At 33.4% G+C, this 21,063-nt stretch overlaps 1 protein-coding gene across 3 annotated transcripts in view; it reads left to right on the forward strand.

Moving 5' to 3' along the window:
* Pi3K21B (phosphatidylinositol 3-kinase regulatory subunit alpha) overlaps nt 1-21,063 on the forward strand; it is a 60,515-nt gene that overhangs the window by 18,671 nt on the left and 20,781 nt on the right. For all 3 annotated transcript variants that reach the window (XM_066301982.1, XM_066301983.1, XM_066301984.1), the window contains one exon: nt 4,788-4,835. In XM_066301982.1, the coding sequence (XP_066158079.1) occupies nt 4,788-4,835 (48 nt within the window). The remainder of the gene's footprint in view (nt 1-4,787; nt 4,836-21,063) is intronic.

A 21,063-nucleotide genomic window follows, 5' to 3' on the forward strand; every position in this document is an offset into this window, starting at 1 on the left:
AAATTGCCGCTGCTTTTTTTTTTCATGTCAAATCAATTGGAATTTAAACAAGTGGCTTCTATTGCCTCATGTTATCACAAATTATTACACTAAATATTTTTCTTCATCATTATTCAAATTACTAGGAAGTAATGATTGCACAACTTTGAAACTTTTACAGTGTTATTTTGTTCCAAAGGCGCGCCATCGTCCTTACTGCTTGGCTTAAATAAAGTGGGACAATATTGTTTTTTGTCTATTAATTTGAAGTGTTTCCTAACACAAATTTTTTAAATTGCGTTCTAAGTATACAATGCAAAAAAATAGATAAACATTTTTTGTCCGTACTATTATTATTATACATGTTGTTCCCTTTTCGCCTTTTCGCTCCCCAACATACCTCTTTCACTCCATCTAGATTCTGATTGTGGTACAATGGCGATTAAAGATGTACCATCGAAAATCCTTCTCTTTTTGGAACGTTCATTCCCAACGGCTGTTTAACTTTAGGTGGTCATCAGAGCGATTTTCCTACGACAATACGATCGGAATGTGTTCACAAGGCAGCTGCTTATGATTTTGCAACTCCAAAGCGACAAATTGACCCACCCCACTAGTTGGGGTGGAGTGTGTCGATCTAAAAGTCCCGGGGCTGCCTCAAAACCGACCCTACGCTTTCCAAGTACATAAGGGAGATTTTAATTTTAAATAGGGACATGAATTAGTGGGCAATTACACATCGTTTTAAGACCAGTTGAGACTAAACAAATCGTCATCAAACTCTAATTAACATGTTGCAACTTTATTATCTTTGAACTGTAGATTTTGAAATTATGAACATTTATGTGTTGCGGACTAGTATATTCTAGTTTAAACGTAGACAATTAGAAATTATGATTTTAGAGAGTTTCAAAGGCAAAATGCAGATGTATAACAAAGTTTGTTCAAAAACTCATCCTTAGACGATGCTGATATATTTCTAATTAAATTTAATAATTAAACTTTAATCGATTGCTAAATATAGGCACAACTACATAAATTGTGGATGAACTGAAGGCTCGTTAAGACTTGGGGAATTAAGTAGATTTAATTAAAAAATAATGCTCAGGAGTTCTGGTTAAACATTAGGGGAACGATGGTGTCGAGGGATCGAATTTAACACTACCAAAGGGCTTAAATTTTCGTGCGGAAGTCGTTCGAGACGAACCCTCATCTAGGTATAATCTTTACTGGAACGCTTCGACTACGCATTGCCTGAAGGGTGCCTATAATTCAAACCCCCCATATGGTTAATTAAAAAACATGAATACAACGCAAAATGGTCGTCTCGTCCATCTCATTATCGGAATATCTCGTATCTTGGAACTGTAAATGTGAATAGGTTGTATGTGGTAACAAACATGAAATTTGCATCAGTTCACGCACTGTAGCGAATGTACGAAATGCATTTATAAATAAATTATTTCCTGATAGTATTTAAGCATTGCTTAAGGACATCATAAATGGAGAAAAGACATGTTTGCTTCAGTCATATACGTGCACCCGACATTGATTTTTTTGTTAATATTAAATTCTGCATACCATTGAATGTCACCGAATACTCCAATTAATGCTTAGGTGTCATAAAAATGATATTTTCTATATTATCTGGGAAAAATCTATTACCCATAAGATATAAAGTCGCCAAATCACAGCTCGTATTATCAGTCAGAGGATAAAACCGGCCTAAGACAGCTCGAATTTTCATTCATCCGCCTATTTTTTTTAAATTACTTATTGTTTCGTTAAATAAAATGAATAAATATCCTCATTTCTTAACTTCTTTGTTTGAAATTTCTGTCGTTAGTGATAATTCAGTAAACGGATCGATTGCCCATATCGCTCTCGGATTGAGCACTCCGCCCTCGGCATCGTGTTCGGGATCTCGCCTTCGTGCAGTATGGCTTTCCTATCCGCCCTTATTATACAATAATAGTACGCAATTATCGTAAGAAATTATATTCCATACCCCACCTACTTAAAAGGTTTTAGTGCTGAAAATATATTATGTTCCTAGTTTTGTAACTATCGAAGATAATAGTATGCGATTGTCAGTTTCAAAGTTATCGTTTTCAGCACAACAGTATTACCTATTATTAAAAACTGAGGACTTATAAAACGATGGCAATAACCGATACTTTATGTACTTTGTTATGAGAAGTTGAAAATTTAACTACTTCTCCTCGCATAAACTTCCTGTGTCGTAAACCAGTCATAAAAATGGATTATCTTGAAGTGTAATTGATCTCAAAGAAATACATTGCATTTTTGCTTTGCATATCTGCGACGAAGAAAAGGTGATTAGTTAGTAAACAATCTAGATTTTTTTAATGAAGTGGTAACACGTTTTATTTCTTCGGTAATTCTTCTTGTGAATGGGTGTTTGAGTTGTCAATAGTTCTCACTCTTGTAGGCTTGCTAGTATTTGTAGCATGTAATTAAAATACAACAATAACAATAATAATTTATACGTCATGTCATAAAACATATTCAATAAGTAATGTGATTAGTCAATAGTGAAAGAATCAATAAGTGTGTAAAAAACGGTTTGTAAGATATTAATTTTGTCAACAGGAGATTGTAAATTTCTGGCATCGAGAAACGTTTTCGCTATTTTTGACACAGGGTATAGGCAAGAGCCGGATTATTCGCACAATTATTATAATGTTTTTATAGGATAATACTCATCAGTGATTGCGGTATTCTAAAGTATTCCGTACTTTTATTTTTACATCGTACATGATTGAGATATGAATGCATGTATAACAATGTTATTTACTTTATTATAGGACATGACAATCGATTAATATGTCCCCTAATAATATTTAATATTTCAAAGAAGTTGTATAGAAGTCCGTTCAATTTTAAAATCAGGTCAATACTGCAATTGACGAAGATTGGCGTCACTAATTTATGATCAATACGTCACAATATAATTTTATCAACTACTGGTAACGTTGTCGTTTACTCTGCTGGTAAGTACATGACGTGCGTTATTTTTAATGATAAACTTATTTCGATACATTTATCAGTCATATCGGACCAATTTATATTCTAGCGGATTCCGCCGTTAGAATAAATGGCGTTTAATGAATATTTGGTATATACTAATTAGTTCCAGCACGATCCTTTACACCAAAACGATCGTGCGCACTTAAAAATTTCCATTTAATTCGATAAAAATTATAGCAATTGGCCGTGTGACATAAGCTTCAGTAATCATGAATTATTTATAAATGTAACAACTTTATTAACTCACAAACTTAAGAGTATCTGTTAGTTCTATCATAATAAATATTTTATGCAGTTGTAACTACATGCAGATTCGTAGTGCGTAATACCGAATACTATGAATAATTGAAGATTTGCGACATGCAGGGATCACATAAAAGTATGTACGTGTGTCGAAACACTCACATTCAGATAGGAATAATTCATATACAGGGTTGTGATGAGGAAACAGATCAACCATGGCTGCAGGGTAACATGCATGTAGTGCTCATCACATAGGCAATACTTTAAATTTTTTAAAGCCTTTCCTGTAAGTTGAGCGCAGTGCAGCAAGTTAATTCCGGGAGCGTTATCAAATAATTCATACCATTAACTACAATTACATTGTCCTTTAATTACTTGTCTTGCAGTGCAATTTAAATTATTTTGCAGTTATTTAAAATTTTTCATTGTCATATAAAATATATCTTGGTACCATTTATAGCTTCCAAGTTTACACGACCAGTGTTATTTGACCTGACGTTTAAAAGTAAATTTTTAATATACTGATCCCATAAATTAGACCACGTGCAGTTCTACTGCAAAACCAATTTTGTACGACACATTGATTTATTGTTAATTAACAGGACATCTTGATAAAAGTTCGTTTTCTACGTGCATTAAATATGGGAGGGATAGTATTTAACTCGCATAATGTTGTAAGGTCTTGACCGAGTCTGCCTTCTGCACATAATTCGAATCAACACCTTGCAGGGTTATGCTGAATTAGTCGACAACAAAGCGCAATAATGTTGTTCCTTTTATTCATTGATTAAAATGTTACATTCATCGTATAATCTTTAAACTTCCTATACAGCTCGAGTGGTCTTGAAGTGTTCATAAAAGACATTTTACAAGAACAACAAACACATTATTTAGTTTTTGGATTTCCGTTAAAGTAACACACCACTCTGGTTCTGATTTTATCGATCGGCTGACTATAAGATTCAAGTGTTTTTGCAATAAAAACATTAAAATTCCAAAAATAAATTTAATATTACCCGGACGGTCGAAATATTTTATTAAATTTCTTATGTTCCTGTTAAATTTACTTGACGAATTGGATTAATGGTTAAGCTAACTTAACAGCAAATTAAAACTAGCAACCATTCCTATTTCCCAGTTAAGTTTAATTTTCTCGTATTCAAGGTATTTTAATTACGCTATTGAAATAGGTTAGATATGTGATATTGATGCTGAGCTTTAATTAGACAATTTAGATATCCTTTTACTTATTTAATTTCCTATCAAGTCGAAGCCAGCTTAACTTTGATATTGTCTTGACTTTGGGCTGATAAACTATAGCTCATAGCTTACGATGTTCGCTAATTTGAGGCTGCAGCCGCAGTTTTAATTTGCCAAAAAAGACTTTTATGTTATCAATTGTATTAATGGTGACTCGCTTAAAGCTGAATTATAATTGTTTGTGATACGATGATTTATCACCGCTTAGTGCGTTTGATTCCCTCAAAATCTCATTACAGTCATTATCTTTTCAGGCAAAGATTACATATGGGGCCAGGGACTGATAGGAGTTAAATGCAGAGGTGAGTAAAATTTTCCAAGCTTTTCAGGAGTTGTGGTGGTTATGATTTCCAGTACTGTATGAGCGGAACATTTATTACTGTACTTTTGTGTAATTTCCGTTCCCGTGAATTCGATTTTTCGGAAAACGATGGTCAGCGATGCAATAGAACAAATTACCACTTGATCGGTCAACTGAAGTAAATAAAAAAAAATCTTGCGTAAACATTTGAATTAAAGATATCAAAATCTGTGTCAGCTTTAGGCAAAATGGAAAATGTTATTGAAACTCTGACATCCTATATATCGAAACTTGCCACATTTCGTGCAAGAAAAATTCATCCCAATTAGTGATGTTTTTGCAGAAACAACACGAGGTTTAAGTTGGGCCTATTATATCGGTCTACTCTGTATAAATGACTAATACCATTGAGCTTAGTGTAGAACATAGGAGATATAAAAATGTTTCTACAACACTAATTTTTAGACAATGCGTGCCAAAAAATCGCTGCATTCTATCTACTTGCAAAACAATAACATGTAAATATTTTAATGTAACATTGTTCAAAATACCAGAGCACGTGTTTGCTTTATTATGTGGGCTTAGTGCAACATTTAAAATGGAGCTTTTCTCTGTTTTAACTTTAATTGAGTGATACACTGATACAATAATAGGTTTTGCGAAAATAAGTAGCATGATAAAACTTATTTATGAAATCCAACTATAAACTCCGTCCTAAGTTTTATGCGGGGATTTTGGTTAGTTTATAAGAGTTCGGGGATGATGAAATTAGAAAAGTTTTATAGAACTTGAAGCCGATTTCCAGGCAGTTACGTTTTTTCCTGGAGCTTGGTATTAAAATTGTTTATTTGACAGCAGTAAGTGGAAACTTCTGAAAGCTAATGTTTCAACAATGGATTGTCGACTTACATTATCAACATATACAGGATCATTCACGGTGAGTGTCCTATTAAAAGTTTACGAGGTTCGAGTATAGCTAAAGATCTGAAATGTTGGGTGCCGATGTAATAGAGTTTGATCTGTTCACTTAAAATCTTGGTATCGTTGCGAGGTTGCCAGATCTATGTGTAACCGACAACAACTTTTCTATTTTAAATTGCAGCCCCTATATTTTGTTACATTTTTGAATTGCCTGGAAGACTTGAACCCCAGTTTATGTATTATAAGCCATAGCTATGGTGATCCGTTTTCGAAACAATTTTTTTTCGCTGATTTGGCAACAAACAGCTCTAAATTGAAAAGTGCATATCTTTTCGAATATCATAACTACATAGCTGAAATTTGAGCTGCAGGCTCTTATTAGTTATCGGTATTTTGTACTATTATAAATCTTTTGCATTTACATACCGGGCGTAGGAAAATTAGTGCGATATCAGAAGGATCTAAATATGAGTGGTAAACCATAATCTTAAATAAAACATCATATATTTTTGAATAGCATTTGAAAGACCAATAAATTCTCTATCGAAAATGATTATATATTGATATAATTATTTTCAATTGTTTTTGAGATATTTACAAAAATTGGAATCTTTGAGAGTAGTAGATCCCTCTTATTAGTTGATTTGATTACGAGGACGTTGTGGGTTACTATGGAAACATTATAAATAAGCAATTGTTTTTTTTTTTCAATATTCTCCATTACCGACTAAAATTAAACAGTGGAAAATATTTGGACATGTTGAGGACAATAGCTACCAAGTTCATAGACAAATTTCCATTAAATTTATATGGGAACTGTTGGTATCGATTAGATGTAGATTTATATATCAATTAAAAGTAGAGTATACCGGGACGAAGTGCAAAATATTGAACAGTTAGAGAAACGGGTGAGAAAAGCATTTGATTTGCTTGACCCAAATGAGCTCCAGTTGGTACCAAACTGAAGGAGGTTATAGAGGACATTGCGGTAGAAAATTTTTGCATATAAAGCGCTAGTCGAAAATGAGCTGTCCTTCGAAAACAATTTTTGTCCAAAACTGTAATGTTTTCTCGTTGACATCAAAGACATCGATATTTAAGTGATTTTTTATTAAAGATGTCCATTAGAACGTTCGTATGGAGCTACAGGATAGAATGTTGTTCTAACGTGGCGGTATATCTGCACATTTTGTCTGTCTTGTGCAGAATCAGCTAAATCTATAATTTCATGGGCGATGGATCGAGATAAGAGAGAACCTATCAATTGGCCAGCTCAAAGTCCCAATTTAACCCTGTTGAATTTTTTCCCCTTGGGTCATATCAGGTCCTTGGTCTACAAAACACCTATGGTCATTCACGAATCCACTGTTAGGGAGAGTGATGGCTGCCCGTCTTTTCGTGCTTCTAGATCCGCACATGCGAAAGAGAGTAAGCGATCCCATCGTTCGATGGGCTTTATAAAACGAGATGGGGGATCGCCATTTACAACGTTTATTGTAAATTTATTATTTTTGCGTTGTCTTTAGTAAAAATTACTTAAATATCTATGATTTTTGGCGTTAATATTTTTGGATAAAAATTTGTCCAGATCCAAAGCGGCTCATTTTCGACTAGGGGCCCATTTGCAGAAAATTTCCACCGTAATGATGTGCCCTATAATCTCTTCGAGTTTGGCACCACTTTCTTGACACGTACCGTATACGGTGCAAATTATATTATCTCACATGCTCTAATGATCTCTAGAAACGATATATTAAAATCTTCGTTTCGACCATAGGAAAAATGTGAACCAAAAAAAGTTTTTATTCTAGATCTCGATATTCTCACTTGAGCTATATCCATTCGAGTTTCAAAATTACATTTTCAAATGTGTCTTTTCGCGGAATCATAATGAATGTTTAAACTTTGCCGTTGGACGCGATTTGTTTCGATTAACCTTGATTTTTATGTGTTAACAAAATACGATATGAAAAAAGAGAAGTTCTGACATGTTTGCTATAGAAAAGCAATAACCCTAATGTGTTGCTTGTATGTTTGTCGATACACAATCCCATAAGTGAAAAGTTAGCACAAGATAATCCTCCATGTGCCGAATTCTAATCAATCGCTACAAGGAATTTAATGGTGTTGAATAAAAAATGGGAATCCTAAAAACTTTTGAAGAGACTGGTTACATTAATACTATTAATTACCTAAACGTTCAGAGGCATGGTGACGACCTTGATATCCGTTCAAGTCCCTGTTGCCGCTTCTTTTAAACTTGTTGAAAAATCTCACGGTCGCCTTCAAGGTGACCCAAGTCGACGATTAAAATCAGTTTGGACTGTTGTTGGCAACGTTTAGTTTTGTTTGGCAACATCTTTCATGATTTCAATTTCGACCAGATTTATAAAGGATGATCATTAAGAAAAACCTCAAGTAGGCGTTCAAATATCAGAGGCATGTCTTGGATAAATTCATCTGTTATCAGTTTGTCAGTCTGGTCTTTGATGGTAAATAGCGAATGGCTTAATAAACGTCCGACGATCATTGTTGTGCTGAATTTTAATTCAAGGTGCGACTTAATACACTACACTATCTAAGAGCTGTTTTTTATTCCTTGTTTTTATTTTGTGTTTGTGACATCGAATTCACAATCGTCACTTTAAGATTATGTACTAATGCTTTACAACATAACTCAAAAAATCTTCACTAAACTACTGTGTTTCATAGTCTCATTTCTTATTTAATTCTAAACAATTCGACCAAAGTTTTGAAATTTCGTATTTCTAGTACTGCGAATAACCTTTTTATGTCTGATGACAATAATACGAATCTTGGACTGCCGTTTGAAGTTCTAATTTTTCCTCTCATATTGCATATTTCTAAAACCTCGTAGTGCGCTTTTTTACCCATTTAAATCGATCAAAATGGACTGAATGTCTTAAGTGAGTTTTAAAAAATCTGTACGAACGCTTTGGAAATTTTCGGAAATGTTTGAAGCTAAAGTACCCCTTTCGTTTAGTAAATCGTATGATTTCGACTCGGTTTTAATCGAGGGTATTTCAGTTAAAGAGTAAATGGCTTGGAAAACTATCAACATGGCCAGTTTTAGATTCTGCAGGGAATTCTGATTAATTGGTGTGAAGCATGTCTTATGCCTTACTCTAATAATTTTCTGAGATATTGGCGCCCAAAATTGTATATTTTCAACACTGTTCCTCGATCGTCAACGGTTTAACATAGTACAAGGCGGTTTGGTTTCTTCTGGTTTGGAAGGTGTATCAAATGGTATGTTTTTTATTTGAAATATTGTTCCCAAGTTTTGAAAACGTCAAATTGCATATCCTCAAAATGGTCCAACGACGGTTATAAAAGAAAAAGAAACCTCCATTACAATTTAAATTTTTGTCAGTTTTGAGGTATTAACGGAAGATTTGGAACTTTTGTAAAAGGAGTTCAAAAAAATCCAAACTTTCTGACCTTGTACAAAGATCGCCCATTAAACTTTATAAAAAAGATCAGAGATTTCAACCAATGTTGTAGTGCATATGTCCTTTTGTTTTTCAATAACGTTTGCTTTGGTTTCTCGTAAAATCAAAATCATGACCCACTAGACAAGGATTTCTTCTTTGTTGAAACGTTTTGAATGACTTTAAAATATGTACTTTCCATTCTCCACCTTTAGGCCTACTTTTGGCATGTTTCAATCCCACCTTTAGTCTGCTCTTCCGGTAATCCTTAATCGTCACACGAAATATTTTCGAGATATGTTTTTTTGTTAGTTTTATTGTTTTATAAATAGTGAGAAGGATGCACCAAAAATTTTTGTCACTCCATTATACATGGCATAAAGTCAAAATATGTATATATGTCTGCGATTATTTTTTCTTTTTACTAAAATTATCGTAGGCAATTATTTCCATTTTAAATTAGTTTCACCTTTAAAATTAATAAATGTTAAATTTAATAATGTATTTATAACTGACTGAACAATTAGAATTGTTTCAAGTGAGCTAATTTCAAATATTTTAGAGTATTGACCTGCACAAAGTATCAAATAACCACACGTTTCTGTATGACTAAACGACACCTTCACAAAGTACGAATATTTCCTATTTGCCGACACTATGAGATATATAATCTTTGTAAATCCAACCATATAAAATTTATAAACATATGAGGTTAGCTTCTATATTCTCATCCAAATTCTGGCTTGTTTATATGAAGTAAACGGGACAATTTCGTCCTTGCTTTTGTTAAATTAACTTCCAAATTGTCAGGGAAATTACGTAAGTCTTGTGTGAAGCACCTTTAGTAGAATATATTAAATTCTATTTAGTTATGCGAGGGTGCGACAATTTCTCTCGTCCTTGTTAGGGTTATTGTTTTTCGGATGTCGCAAGTGCTTATATAAAAGAAAGAAAATTGGTAAACGAGTTTGTTATGCTAGTTTCCATAATCGTTTTGTCATACGATGGACACATTAGCATCGTTAGTTGGGAATCTCGGCGTGCGTAAAGTCTAAAATTTAATATGATTTTATTTGAATCCAATAATAATTGAAAACCTCTTAAGCACTTTAACGGCGGCTCTTGGCATGCTTCAATATTCACATAAATCACACTTACTTCCACTGAGAGGTCTTTACAATTAATTTCTTTTCATATCTGGTTGTTATTTTTTTTATAATTGTATAATGCACTTTCGTGTCATGCTGCATTGCACTACTCAGCCATTTTAACCCCATTTATAGCAATATATCTAAAGTTATTAAGTTTTAGATAATGTGGAATATATATATATATATATATATATATATATATATATGCTTTTTTTCCGCAAATTTTATCACTTATTTCCTTTGATTATGTATCCGCATTCTATATACGTACTCGTCAATGTAGGTGCCTCATATTTAATTGTTCTAACGGGTTACAATGTTTTTCTTGTCTTTTAATGGAAATTGACGTTACAGAAAATGGATGAAAGGCATTCCGAAGTTTTCACGGCAAACATAAAAACATTTCCGAATGTTTGTTTATTTCGTGGGCCTCATTATTCCTGTAACAGTGGGTGCCGATTGTCACGTCAAATCAATACTTCTTACATCCCTAAATTCTGTCTAAAATAACGTCTAAGGAAAGAAGCTTGGCATATAATCAATCTGTTATGTCAGCATTTGCTTTTTACCATCCCAATAGAGCGGGCACTGCCTTTATTAATTAAAGGCAAAAAAGAAAAAAAAAACGCCCTAACCATACATTTTTTTTCGAACCAGTAGCAAGTATAAACAAATCCCTTTTTAATAATACTTCGAACATAAAAGGGCGTTGACCTAAAAGGGGATAGCCAAATCTAATTACCGAGCACTTGAAGATAATTAGTCTAACTACTACATTTATCCTGTCCTAGTACAGAAATACTTGAAATAAGCACTTGATTGCGGAAGGAGTCTTGAACTCTTGCCATGAAGTCAGCGCCGCCTTCAAAATTCCTTGAATACAGTCCTGATGAATGACAATTCAACGAGAAGAGTTTCCTTACGGTCTCTCTTTTATTTTCAAAAGAGTTGATTCTTACTATTAACCTATTCATGGAAACTTTTTCTACTGTACCTCAAGGTGAACTATTGAAAACTTTGATCCCAAAAATCGGCATTGCCTTTTTATTCAAGTAACAACAATTTTTTTTATTGTAAAGACATTTTCTGGAGATGTTCTTTCGGAGAAGCTGATGCATATAATAAGGGCTTAAAAGCTCCCTTGCGATTTTCTCCCAAATAATTCTCATGAAAGAGAATTCAGCGAAGCAATTTCCCCTTCTGACTTTTAAAATAAATCGCCAAGTTTTGCAATTAATATTTCTCAATACTGGCCTGGGTCGGTTGCCACGTTCTATTCATTAAAATTCCTTAAGCAACCCAAAAGTTATATAGCTATCATCTTGGAGGTGAGTCCACGTTTTAACTGTAATAAAGCTATTCAGAAAACTTCTTGAATTGTCGCTAAACAGCGTCAAATTGCTTCTTGAAGAGGCGATTTCCAGGCTTTTCGCCCTTGTTTGGATAATTGATTCATACCAACTATAGATCTTCATTGACAGCAGTGATGCTTAATTACGAAATATACAACTGACAAATTTCTAGTGTAATTAAGCGGTGTAAATTGAATAAGTACGCAAAGTATACATTTGTATAACTAATTCTCGTTGGGCTAAATTTGGTGTTCTGTAGTGTGTAAAGTTGGATGACAATAGTTACTACTTGTTTAAATTTCAAGCAATTCGATATTAGAATTGGAAAATCAAATAGTCTTCTCAAGGTTCTCATTCATCTTCTGTTAATAAGTAATATCATATGGGCATGAAACAGGCTTACGCCGCTTTAATTTTTAAACTTCAAATTTCTTTTGGTTCTTTGTGTCCGAACGTATATATTTGATAACATAAGAATGGGTATTGTGTATGTTTTTAAAGTTGTATAATCGATATTAAACACTCATAGCCTAAAAATATAACTCAACTCGTCATTTCGGCCCCTCCTCCAAACTTGGCCAATAACGCCCGCATTGTGTTCGTCGCAAGAAAGATTTATCTGAGGAAATCTGGCAGAGGCACTTAGCAATAAAAAATTAGTTGACAAAACGCCAGTTTGGACAGTATGTAACACGTTCATTGATTCCTCTTTATTTTACAATTTAAGCACATTTTCTTCAGTGCTATAAATAAATCATGGCACTCATGTCAGTATCAATAATGTTAGTAAATCAGGCGTTTTTGCGAAGAACTAATATCTTACTCTATATACGGTATGATTTAAACATAAGAATTCACTCAAAAACATCTGAGTATATCAAAAACTCTACTTTATAAATGTATTTTCGTGGTTGATAAATCTTTGAGTGGAATAAATTGACAAAAATATTTTAATTGTTAGAGGAATTTCGCTACGTGAATTTGCCAACTCTTAGGCGAGGCCGCCACATGTAACGTGAACTTCACATCATTCTCTACTACTACTATATTTACATTTAAAAAGCACGGCAAGCTATAGAGCAACACACCCAGTGTCGTTCTAGAAGTTGCCAATTCAAATTCCTTTGAAATATTTACTAGATCAAACCGGCTACAGTGACTTCCACGAAATAAGGACTGCAAATATAAACTAAGGACTAAAAACTGCATAATTTGCGTTTAGGACGTGCAGTTGGAAAAAGTATTATTGAATCATATTCTATTTATGGTTAAAAGAGACAAGTGTAACGGAAAATGAAATGCGCAACTTTGTAATGGTTGACCCGGGCGAACCAAATGCATTTTGCAGAGTCTGTATTTTAACAGCAATTGCGTTCTAAAAATACCTAGTACAGTACATGCACATTTTTTGTGCAGTACCGTATTGTAATGTGGTTCGTATTAATGGTACTTTCGTAAAATTTTATTCACCATTACCACCACTCTATTATACTTCAACATAAGGTTTTTTGTTAAACCGAATTGGGATACCATTTTTCATTCTGTTCGTCATTATGAATTTTCGAATTTCGAGGTATCGAGTGATATTGTTCTCCACGTTTCCTCTATCTGCCAATTTTTGTTACTTCGGAACTTATTGGAAGGGAAACTTAAAACAAACCGCCCTTAGAATTAATTGCATTTCTAAAACTTGGCTCGTCATGGAAGCGTTAAATTCTTAATTAGGGTTGCTCGCTTAATTTTACATGTTGAGAACAACTCTTGATAACCAGACATACGGGCTGAGACGAGAGGTTAATGTTCAATTGTGTAATTTTTCTTAACCGTAACTTTAGGTTGTTAATTTAGTGTGTGCACTACCATACAAGGTTAGAAAAAGTCAAGATTTTACTTGTTTTTTTAAGTATTTCTATTAACATATTTTTTTCTATTTAATCTAGATTTTGGGATTTCGTTCATGCAAATGGAAATTTACATCGCCTTGCAATTCAATTTAAAGGTAGTGTACGTATAGGTAGCATAAATGTAGTATAATATGAACCGCACTAAACTAACCTGAATAAATGTACTCTCTAGAGGATGATCGTTTTTGGAATTTACATGCATAGAGATCTCGGCTATTTGAATATCTATATTGTAATAACGTCGGTTAAATTAGGGCATAATTGCGTAATTTGAAGCGCAATAAAGTGTCCCTTTGAAATTTGATCATTCCGATTACTTCCAAAAATATCGAGACAAAATAGAATTTTTCTAAAAAAAAATTGTTTTTTCTCGGATTGACTTGATGAGGTTTAAAAACAATTACGACGTTGTGAAAGCAATTTTTCTCCCCTACTATAAAACACTGTCAAAATGAAAGTCCGATTTTTTGTTTTCCGGCAAATATCATGAATTTCCTTTTTTTTTAAATAAGATTTTGGATTTGTTAATTCAGATTTTGAACCTTCTTTTTATTCTAAGCTCGGTCGGATATGGCAATAAATGGTGTTATTAGTTTTTAGGGTAAATTTTCTCATTCTATCTCATTATTCTTATTTTTTTAATAGCAATAAATCATAGAAGTGGATCGTGATTTTTTAAACGGGCACCGAAAAATCCCCTTGTCTGTCAATTGCATAATTCTCCTATTTCTGTCGTGTTGAAGAAACCTTTGTCTTTGAGCAAAATATTGGCTTTTTTTTATTTCTCGATTAATACACCAATGACAACAGATCTCCGTGGTTTGCGTACTTTTTAGCATCGATAGATTTTGATGATTTACCGAGCCGACGGTTTAGTATCAAGCTGACGTTGCAGTTTTCAAAGTTTCATGACAATGGTACACTAAAATATTCCATTTGTTGAATAATAACCTCACCTAACCGGCCCTTATCAGTGATGGATTAGCACTTTAAAAGCGTTGCGCGGTACTTCTATAACTTTCCGTTTTCACTGACGTCGCAACTTTTCTTGGGGTCTGGTTTTCCTACCTCAAACTTTTTTGTAGTTCGCCTCTAGTCCTTCAGCCTCTGAAATTCGAATGCATTGAGAAACTATGGGCAGATTAGGTGACAACTGGGTATTTTGTGTGTTATTTGCATAAATAGATCGAAGAAAAACATGTTTATGACAAAATTAGGAAGACCCTTGTAAAGGGCGTTTTTTATTCCTAGGATTATTTTTACTGCTTATCCGTGTGTAGCTCTTTTTTCTCATATTATATTCATCTTTAATAGGAAAGGTGATTTATTTTGACATAAATGTTATCATCGGTCTGTGAGCCCGACTTAAAAAAATGGTTTCATCATGTGCTATGCCTTAATTTCGGAAATTGTTTCAAATTTGAGTAAATTAAAATTATACAAGTTCTATATGTTTTTTTTTTTTTCAAAAACTAACCCAACTATAAAATTTAGAAAATCGCATACGTCAAGATCTCGAAAAAGTTTAAAACTTTTGTATGAACTTTTTTTGAAAAATCTTTAATTTTCGATTTATTATGAAAATAAAATTTTGGCATTTTTGGAATTTTTTCCTATATCTCGGAAAATAAGAAAAAGTTGGTAACACTGTTTCGTATATTAACTAAGCCCCAAATTTGACACATTTTCTCTAATTTGACTAACCTGGTAGTTCTCATCGTTTAGGAGGTAGCAATGGTATGTCATGGCATTTGGGGCACCCTGCCTAGCGCAAATTATAACGTCGGTCTTTCAAACTGTTACATGCTGATTTTTCGTGATGATGATGGGATTGATTGATGGGGTTCAAAAGATGGCCTATAAAATTATTAGATGACAGCTTGTATTCTATGGCTATTATATCGTCTTCGTTAAGGTGCTCTCCAAACCATTTGTTTTACCCAATTTATCCATTGGCCCTTTTCATATAACAGACTTGGCAAATCGACCTGCTATTATCTTTTTGATCGCATCTAAAGTTTCAATATTTCTCTCATTAAACTATTCACGTTTCCCTTAAGCATTTAAATTAATTTGCTTACGTTCTCATCAATGTCATTTCGATTGTAAATGTGTTCTGTACGTTTGAGGTGGATTGTTTTATTTTTTTGGGAATAACTTGTCGCACACACGCCCAGGAGTTGCTGGAGGAACGGAATTGCCGACTATTCTGGGGAAAAACTAACTGAAAAAACATGTACCCTTTTGCTAAAGATTGAAGAGAAGGTAATAATCATTTTTGGCAAATGCAATGTCATAAAGTGAAACCAAAACTGCCGTTTTAAGTCGTCATAACTTGGAAACAAATTATCGAACATTTTAGTTTTTTGTTTTTTTTTTTTTTTAATTGAAAAACCAAAACCAACTCTCGTCATTTTTGTATCGTACAACCACCCTACTGAATGCACAATTTTTCTCCGACTCAACAAAGTCTGAATACATTACCGATTACGAGATCCCCATTCTGGACACTCGTATCTTGGATCCACAATCTCTGTATTTCACACGAAAATAAAAAGCGCGTAAACTCTGGAGTTGCCAAGTTAATCGCAAAATCGGTTAAATGCTTTAATCCGTGATTGATGTCAATGTTGCTTCCACAAATTGTGTTTTTGCTTTGTCTATATGCCGTAGGATGTGGTAAATGAAATATTCCACCATGCATCGTTCTATAAGAACATTCCCCGATCTCATATATCTACTTTGACACTCAAAGACCTTGCAGGATTGCATCCGTTTGCTATCAGCAGGTCCATAGATGAAGCGCAACGTCGAAGCCCTTGGCGAATATCGTTTCGTGTTATAATTCGCTTTCCATGTGCCCTATTTGGTAGGATTTCCTAGCGTTCATTGCATATATCCCAAGCGGAAGTTGTATGAATTCTATCCACGTGTTTGACCTACTGATTGCGATGCTGTTAGGTACAAAAATAAATAGTTTTTTTGCAAGGCCCGCGACCACTAAGATATAATTAAACAGCGCTTTATTTGCTGTGACTGTTCGATAACACCATTAGAGATAGTCATCTAGGCGATTCTAGGCAAGGTGCTTTGTTGTCTTGCATGCACAGCATGGACAATGTTTGTCTCGATGCATCAAAATTTCGGTCCAGTCAAACTTAAGGCTTCTTTAGACCTCCGAGTTTTTATTTGAATACTGCTAGAATTAATCAAGCGGCACTAACTATCCAATGGAATTGCAGTCTGTTATTAAAGCTCCGACCAAGAAATAAGTATTCCCAACGGCATTTCATGACGGATTAAGTACTTACGCACAAAGAAGCCCCCTTATGCTGTATAGTTGATAAGTCATATTCTGGGTTGAGCTCGGATATAGTCGTTCGTAACTTAGAGATCAAAGGAAGGAAGTGATTTATTAATGTATACACTTGTGAGACAAGGGAAGCATTCGTAAGACATGGAACTTAAGATTTTGGTGTCACTTTTTTCTTTCAGTGGGTCTTATCTTTGTATTCTTCGCTAATACTCCGGGATTAAATTGTCCTAGAGAATAGTAAATTCAATTAACATAATAATTTATATAGACACACACGTTGCCTACATAATAATTATAGAGTCAATAATATGCTTTTAATTTTTAAGGATCGGCCGCCGATAATGGATCCGTCATTTATATTCTAAAATTATTATGGATCATGGGCTGAACCTAGGCTTAAAGAGATTATAATCAAATTATACAGAAGAACAGTTACCCGAAACTGATTTAGTTTAACTTGCATGAATATTGTATGTGTTTAAAAACGTAAATTACTTCCTAGATAAGCAGCTTATACACTTGTGCGGCTATTTTATTCTAGAAATTATGTATATCAATTAAGAATAATCATTCTAATGGAAAATTCTGGTCAAATCTTAGAAGTTCATGTTCTCATAAGGTGTTGCTTACTACTCAACTTCACTCGCTCATGCTTGATTATTTTTTTAGTTCTGACATTTTGTTTAGACTAACGAGATCAAAATCTTGTTCAAAAAACGTTTCTATTTTAAAACGGAAGCAATAAAACAGCAACTGACAATAATTTCCAATGTCGACCTGGTTAATAGCTTCTCTGAAAATAGGTTTCCAAAATATCCCTTAATTTAACTTGTCTTCGCGTAAGTTTATTTCTTTAAAGTTATCGCAGCTCCATGTTCTATACAATCGTGCTATTTTCCAAAACATCGTGAATTCTCCTTTATTTCTCTCAACTGCAAGCTTTATTTTAATGTTGCATGGCGCTCACAACCCTTGTAGTCAAAATAGCCATAAAAAGGCTGCAAATAATTTTTAACGATTAAAGCATTGTTTTTACTAAAATAATAAGAGTGGCTGGAATAATGGCTATTAAGCGAAGGTTACATTCACGTCTGGATTAAACACAAACATGGCGTAACAAAATTTCGATAAGGATCGAGCATTTGAGGCAGCGGAGGGAAACATTTCATTCAGAAAAACGAATGGAAACGGTGGAAAGTCTATGAATGAACTGTTGTATTGAAGACAACAGTAATTTGACAAAAATAAAAAGCGAATGAAGACTTATTTAATTCACTTTAGCTGATTTGGATTGGGCAATAAAGACTGCTTACTAATATGACAAGAGATCAAACTTTTAACGAATAGACTTAGCTGGAAAACTTGTTCGCTGTTCTGCGTAGATACAGATTCATGAGTGACTACAACGATTTAACGTTCAATGCATTAAAAAAAAATTGGTAATGCGTTATTATTACGTGCCTGTAGCAAAATATCTACGCTACACAAATTCCCTCGTGTAATTCGTCAACATTTGGCAACGTAGCTTAATAATTTTCACATTGTGCAAAACTTGTTACCCGTTTTGGCTACTGTATCAGAAACAAAAGGAGAACTAAATGTTGGAAGGGAGTGGAAAGGGACTTTATTCGAATTCATAGCCCGTAGTCACCAGCTGACTGGCCTATTCTTATTCTTTGTCAGTATTTTTACTCGAAGCTGTATTAAGACTGTTTGTTTGACTTTTTTTTTGTTGCATGACATCGTTTCGTTGCTTGTAGCTGACATTAATTACATTTTCCTTTGTCAGATATGTTTTTATGCAGCTCTTCGAAACATTTCAAACAGCGATATTTCTTTTTTTAAATAGATTTTCCTTTAATTTTAAACGTAAGTACTTGCGCCAGAGGATAAATAATACTGTACCAATCGCACATGTTTGGTCGTTTGTTGCCTTCACCCATTATGACTTCATCCCTATTTTCCGCCCCAGAATACCTGAAAAAAAAAGGTATTTCATACATTGATGTTTGATTGATAAAAAAAACACTGCTAATGAGATAAATTGAAATAGTTTCAATTTTTGTAAACCCTGACATTCCTAACAGAGCATTTTTAATGTCTAAAATTGTCTCATGTTCATGTGACGTTCATACGATGTGCCTTCGAACAAAAACTAAGCCAGCACAAAAGACCAGCTTTATCTGATCGTGCCAAGTTTCTGGTAGTAAGTTGGAATATTTAAAGAAGATGTAAAAGTCTGGATAGTCACGTAGTCTTTTCATAGTCGTCAGACAAAACTGATTGTTTAATAAGCATTTGTGGTTTATTAAACATTGTCAAAAAACTGCTGGTCTTGTGTAAATCAAATAAAAAAAAAAGATCTGTTTATATCGGGTATCCTATAATTAATGGGACTTAACCGGACCATACACGTATCATTTATGTAGAACTATAAATATTTAACCTAACTTATCTATATTCAAAAGTTGCTGTGTAAGAAGTAAAATTTAGGATGGCAAACTTGCATTATTATTGCAATCTCCCCTCCCCTCCTTTCCCCTTCCGATCCCATCCCCTTCCCTTCCCTTCCCTTCCCTCCCCTCCTTGAATTCAGTTAATTTTGGCTTTTAAGAATCATTTAAATGTATACGTAAATGTCTGGAAAACAGCTTGTATAAGCGAAACTTAAAACGTATCTATTATCATATAGAAAGATTGGAACAGTTCAATTTTTGAATTAAAATAAATACCACGGTATAAAAGTTATGGATTTTTAAATGCAGGAAAAGGCTCGCCGAAAGCCTTTCTACATTTTACATTAAAATTTAATTAAAATAAAAGATTTCCACTCTAAGAATAGTAATGTTTTCTTTTTAGTTGATAAACTTTACATTAATTTCTTATATCCAATTTATTTAAGATCTTCAACAAAATAGGATTTATTTTGGTACAATCTGCAAAATTCCACAGCAAAAAATCTTAAGGGTTCAAGTTTGGTGACCTTGTTGGCCATTCTTAGTTTATACTTAAACATTAAAAAAATTGTCAAGCATAATTATAGAAAATATTATGTGTTCTGAATTGTATAAATTGGAAAAAAATCATTATTTTTTTGGTTCGCCCTTTACAAGGCATACATTTTAAGTGCTTCTTATGCTACTGCCATCTTTAAAACAGTTGTAGTCACAAGGTCCTTTAAATTAGGAAGAAGTTGTCGTTTGTGGAATTCATTTAGGAAACTATTGAAAGTTCATATAAACCTATGTTACGTTAAATTGATCAAAAGTTTCAAGATTTTTTGACTTTTTGATTTAATTGCTTCTGAATTGTTTCATCACATATGGCTCACATTTGAAGAACATGTTATAATTTATTATTTATTAAATATTTAGTAATAATAGTGTTTCAAGTGCGAAATCTTTTTTCATCCTCTTACGTTTTTTTTTTGTAAATTATTGCCTTTTTTAAAAAGGAAATTTATTTCCTAGTTTAATTTAGACATTTATTGTTTCTGGCGATTTTTCCGGTTTAATTTCTCCTTCACCGCAAAGCATACTCTAATGAAATTGAATGAATATACATATACATATGTATAAATTTTTTTGAGATAATTTAGTGGTGCCCCTATAAAATTTGAAGGTCCTGTATTTACTTATCGAATCATTTTTCAAACACGTCTAAAGTGTACTAAGGTTATTTTTCGATGCAGAATACATGGTTAAAACTTTTCGCAATTCTTAGAAATCACCCAGTATAGGTTTATGATAATACGTTACTAAAAATAGGAACGAAAATGAAATAGGTTGTCACATTAGTTATACCTTTAAGTCGCAAAGTATTCAACTGTATTGCGAATGCAGCAAATAAGGATGAAACAAAGCAGAAAAGAAAAGTCAAGAAAATTGATTAATGCGATCATTACAGACATTTTCATTGTGAATATGTCCATTGAGCAATAATTACTTTTGATAAAATATAGGCGAGTTCGATTGAATGTCAGCTCATTTTTAATTTTCAGTTAGTTGTTTCTTATTACGTTGGTTATAGTTGCGGTTAAGTAGATATTCAGTTATATTAGCAACAGTCACGTCCAACTACGTTAAAATGGAAATCGAATGTTAAATCAGGTTAACCTTTGCCGTGTCTCGGTG

Source organism: Euwallacea fornicatus, chromosome 3 (genome assembly GCF_040115645.1).
Source record: "Euwallacea fornicatus isolate EFF26 chromosome 3, ASM4011564v1, whole genome shotgun sequence".
Classification (NCBI taxonomy): Eukaryota; Metazoa; Arthropoda; class Insecta; order Coleoptera; family Curculionidae; genus Euwallacea; species Euwallacea fornicatus.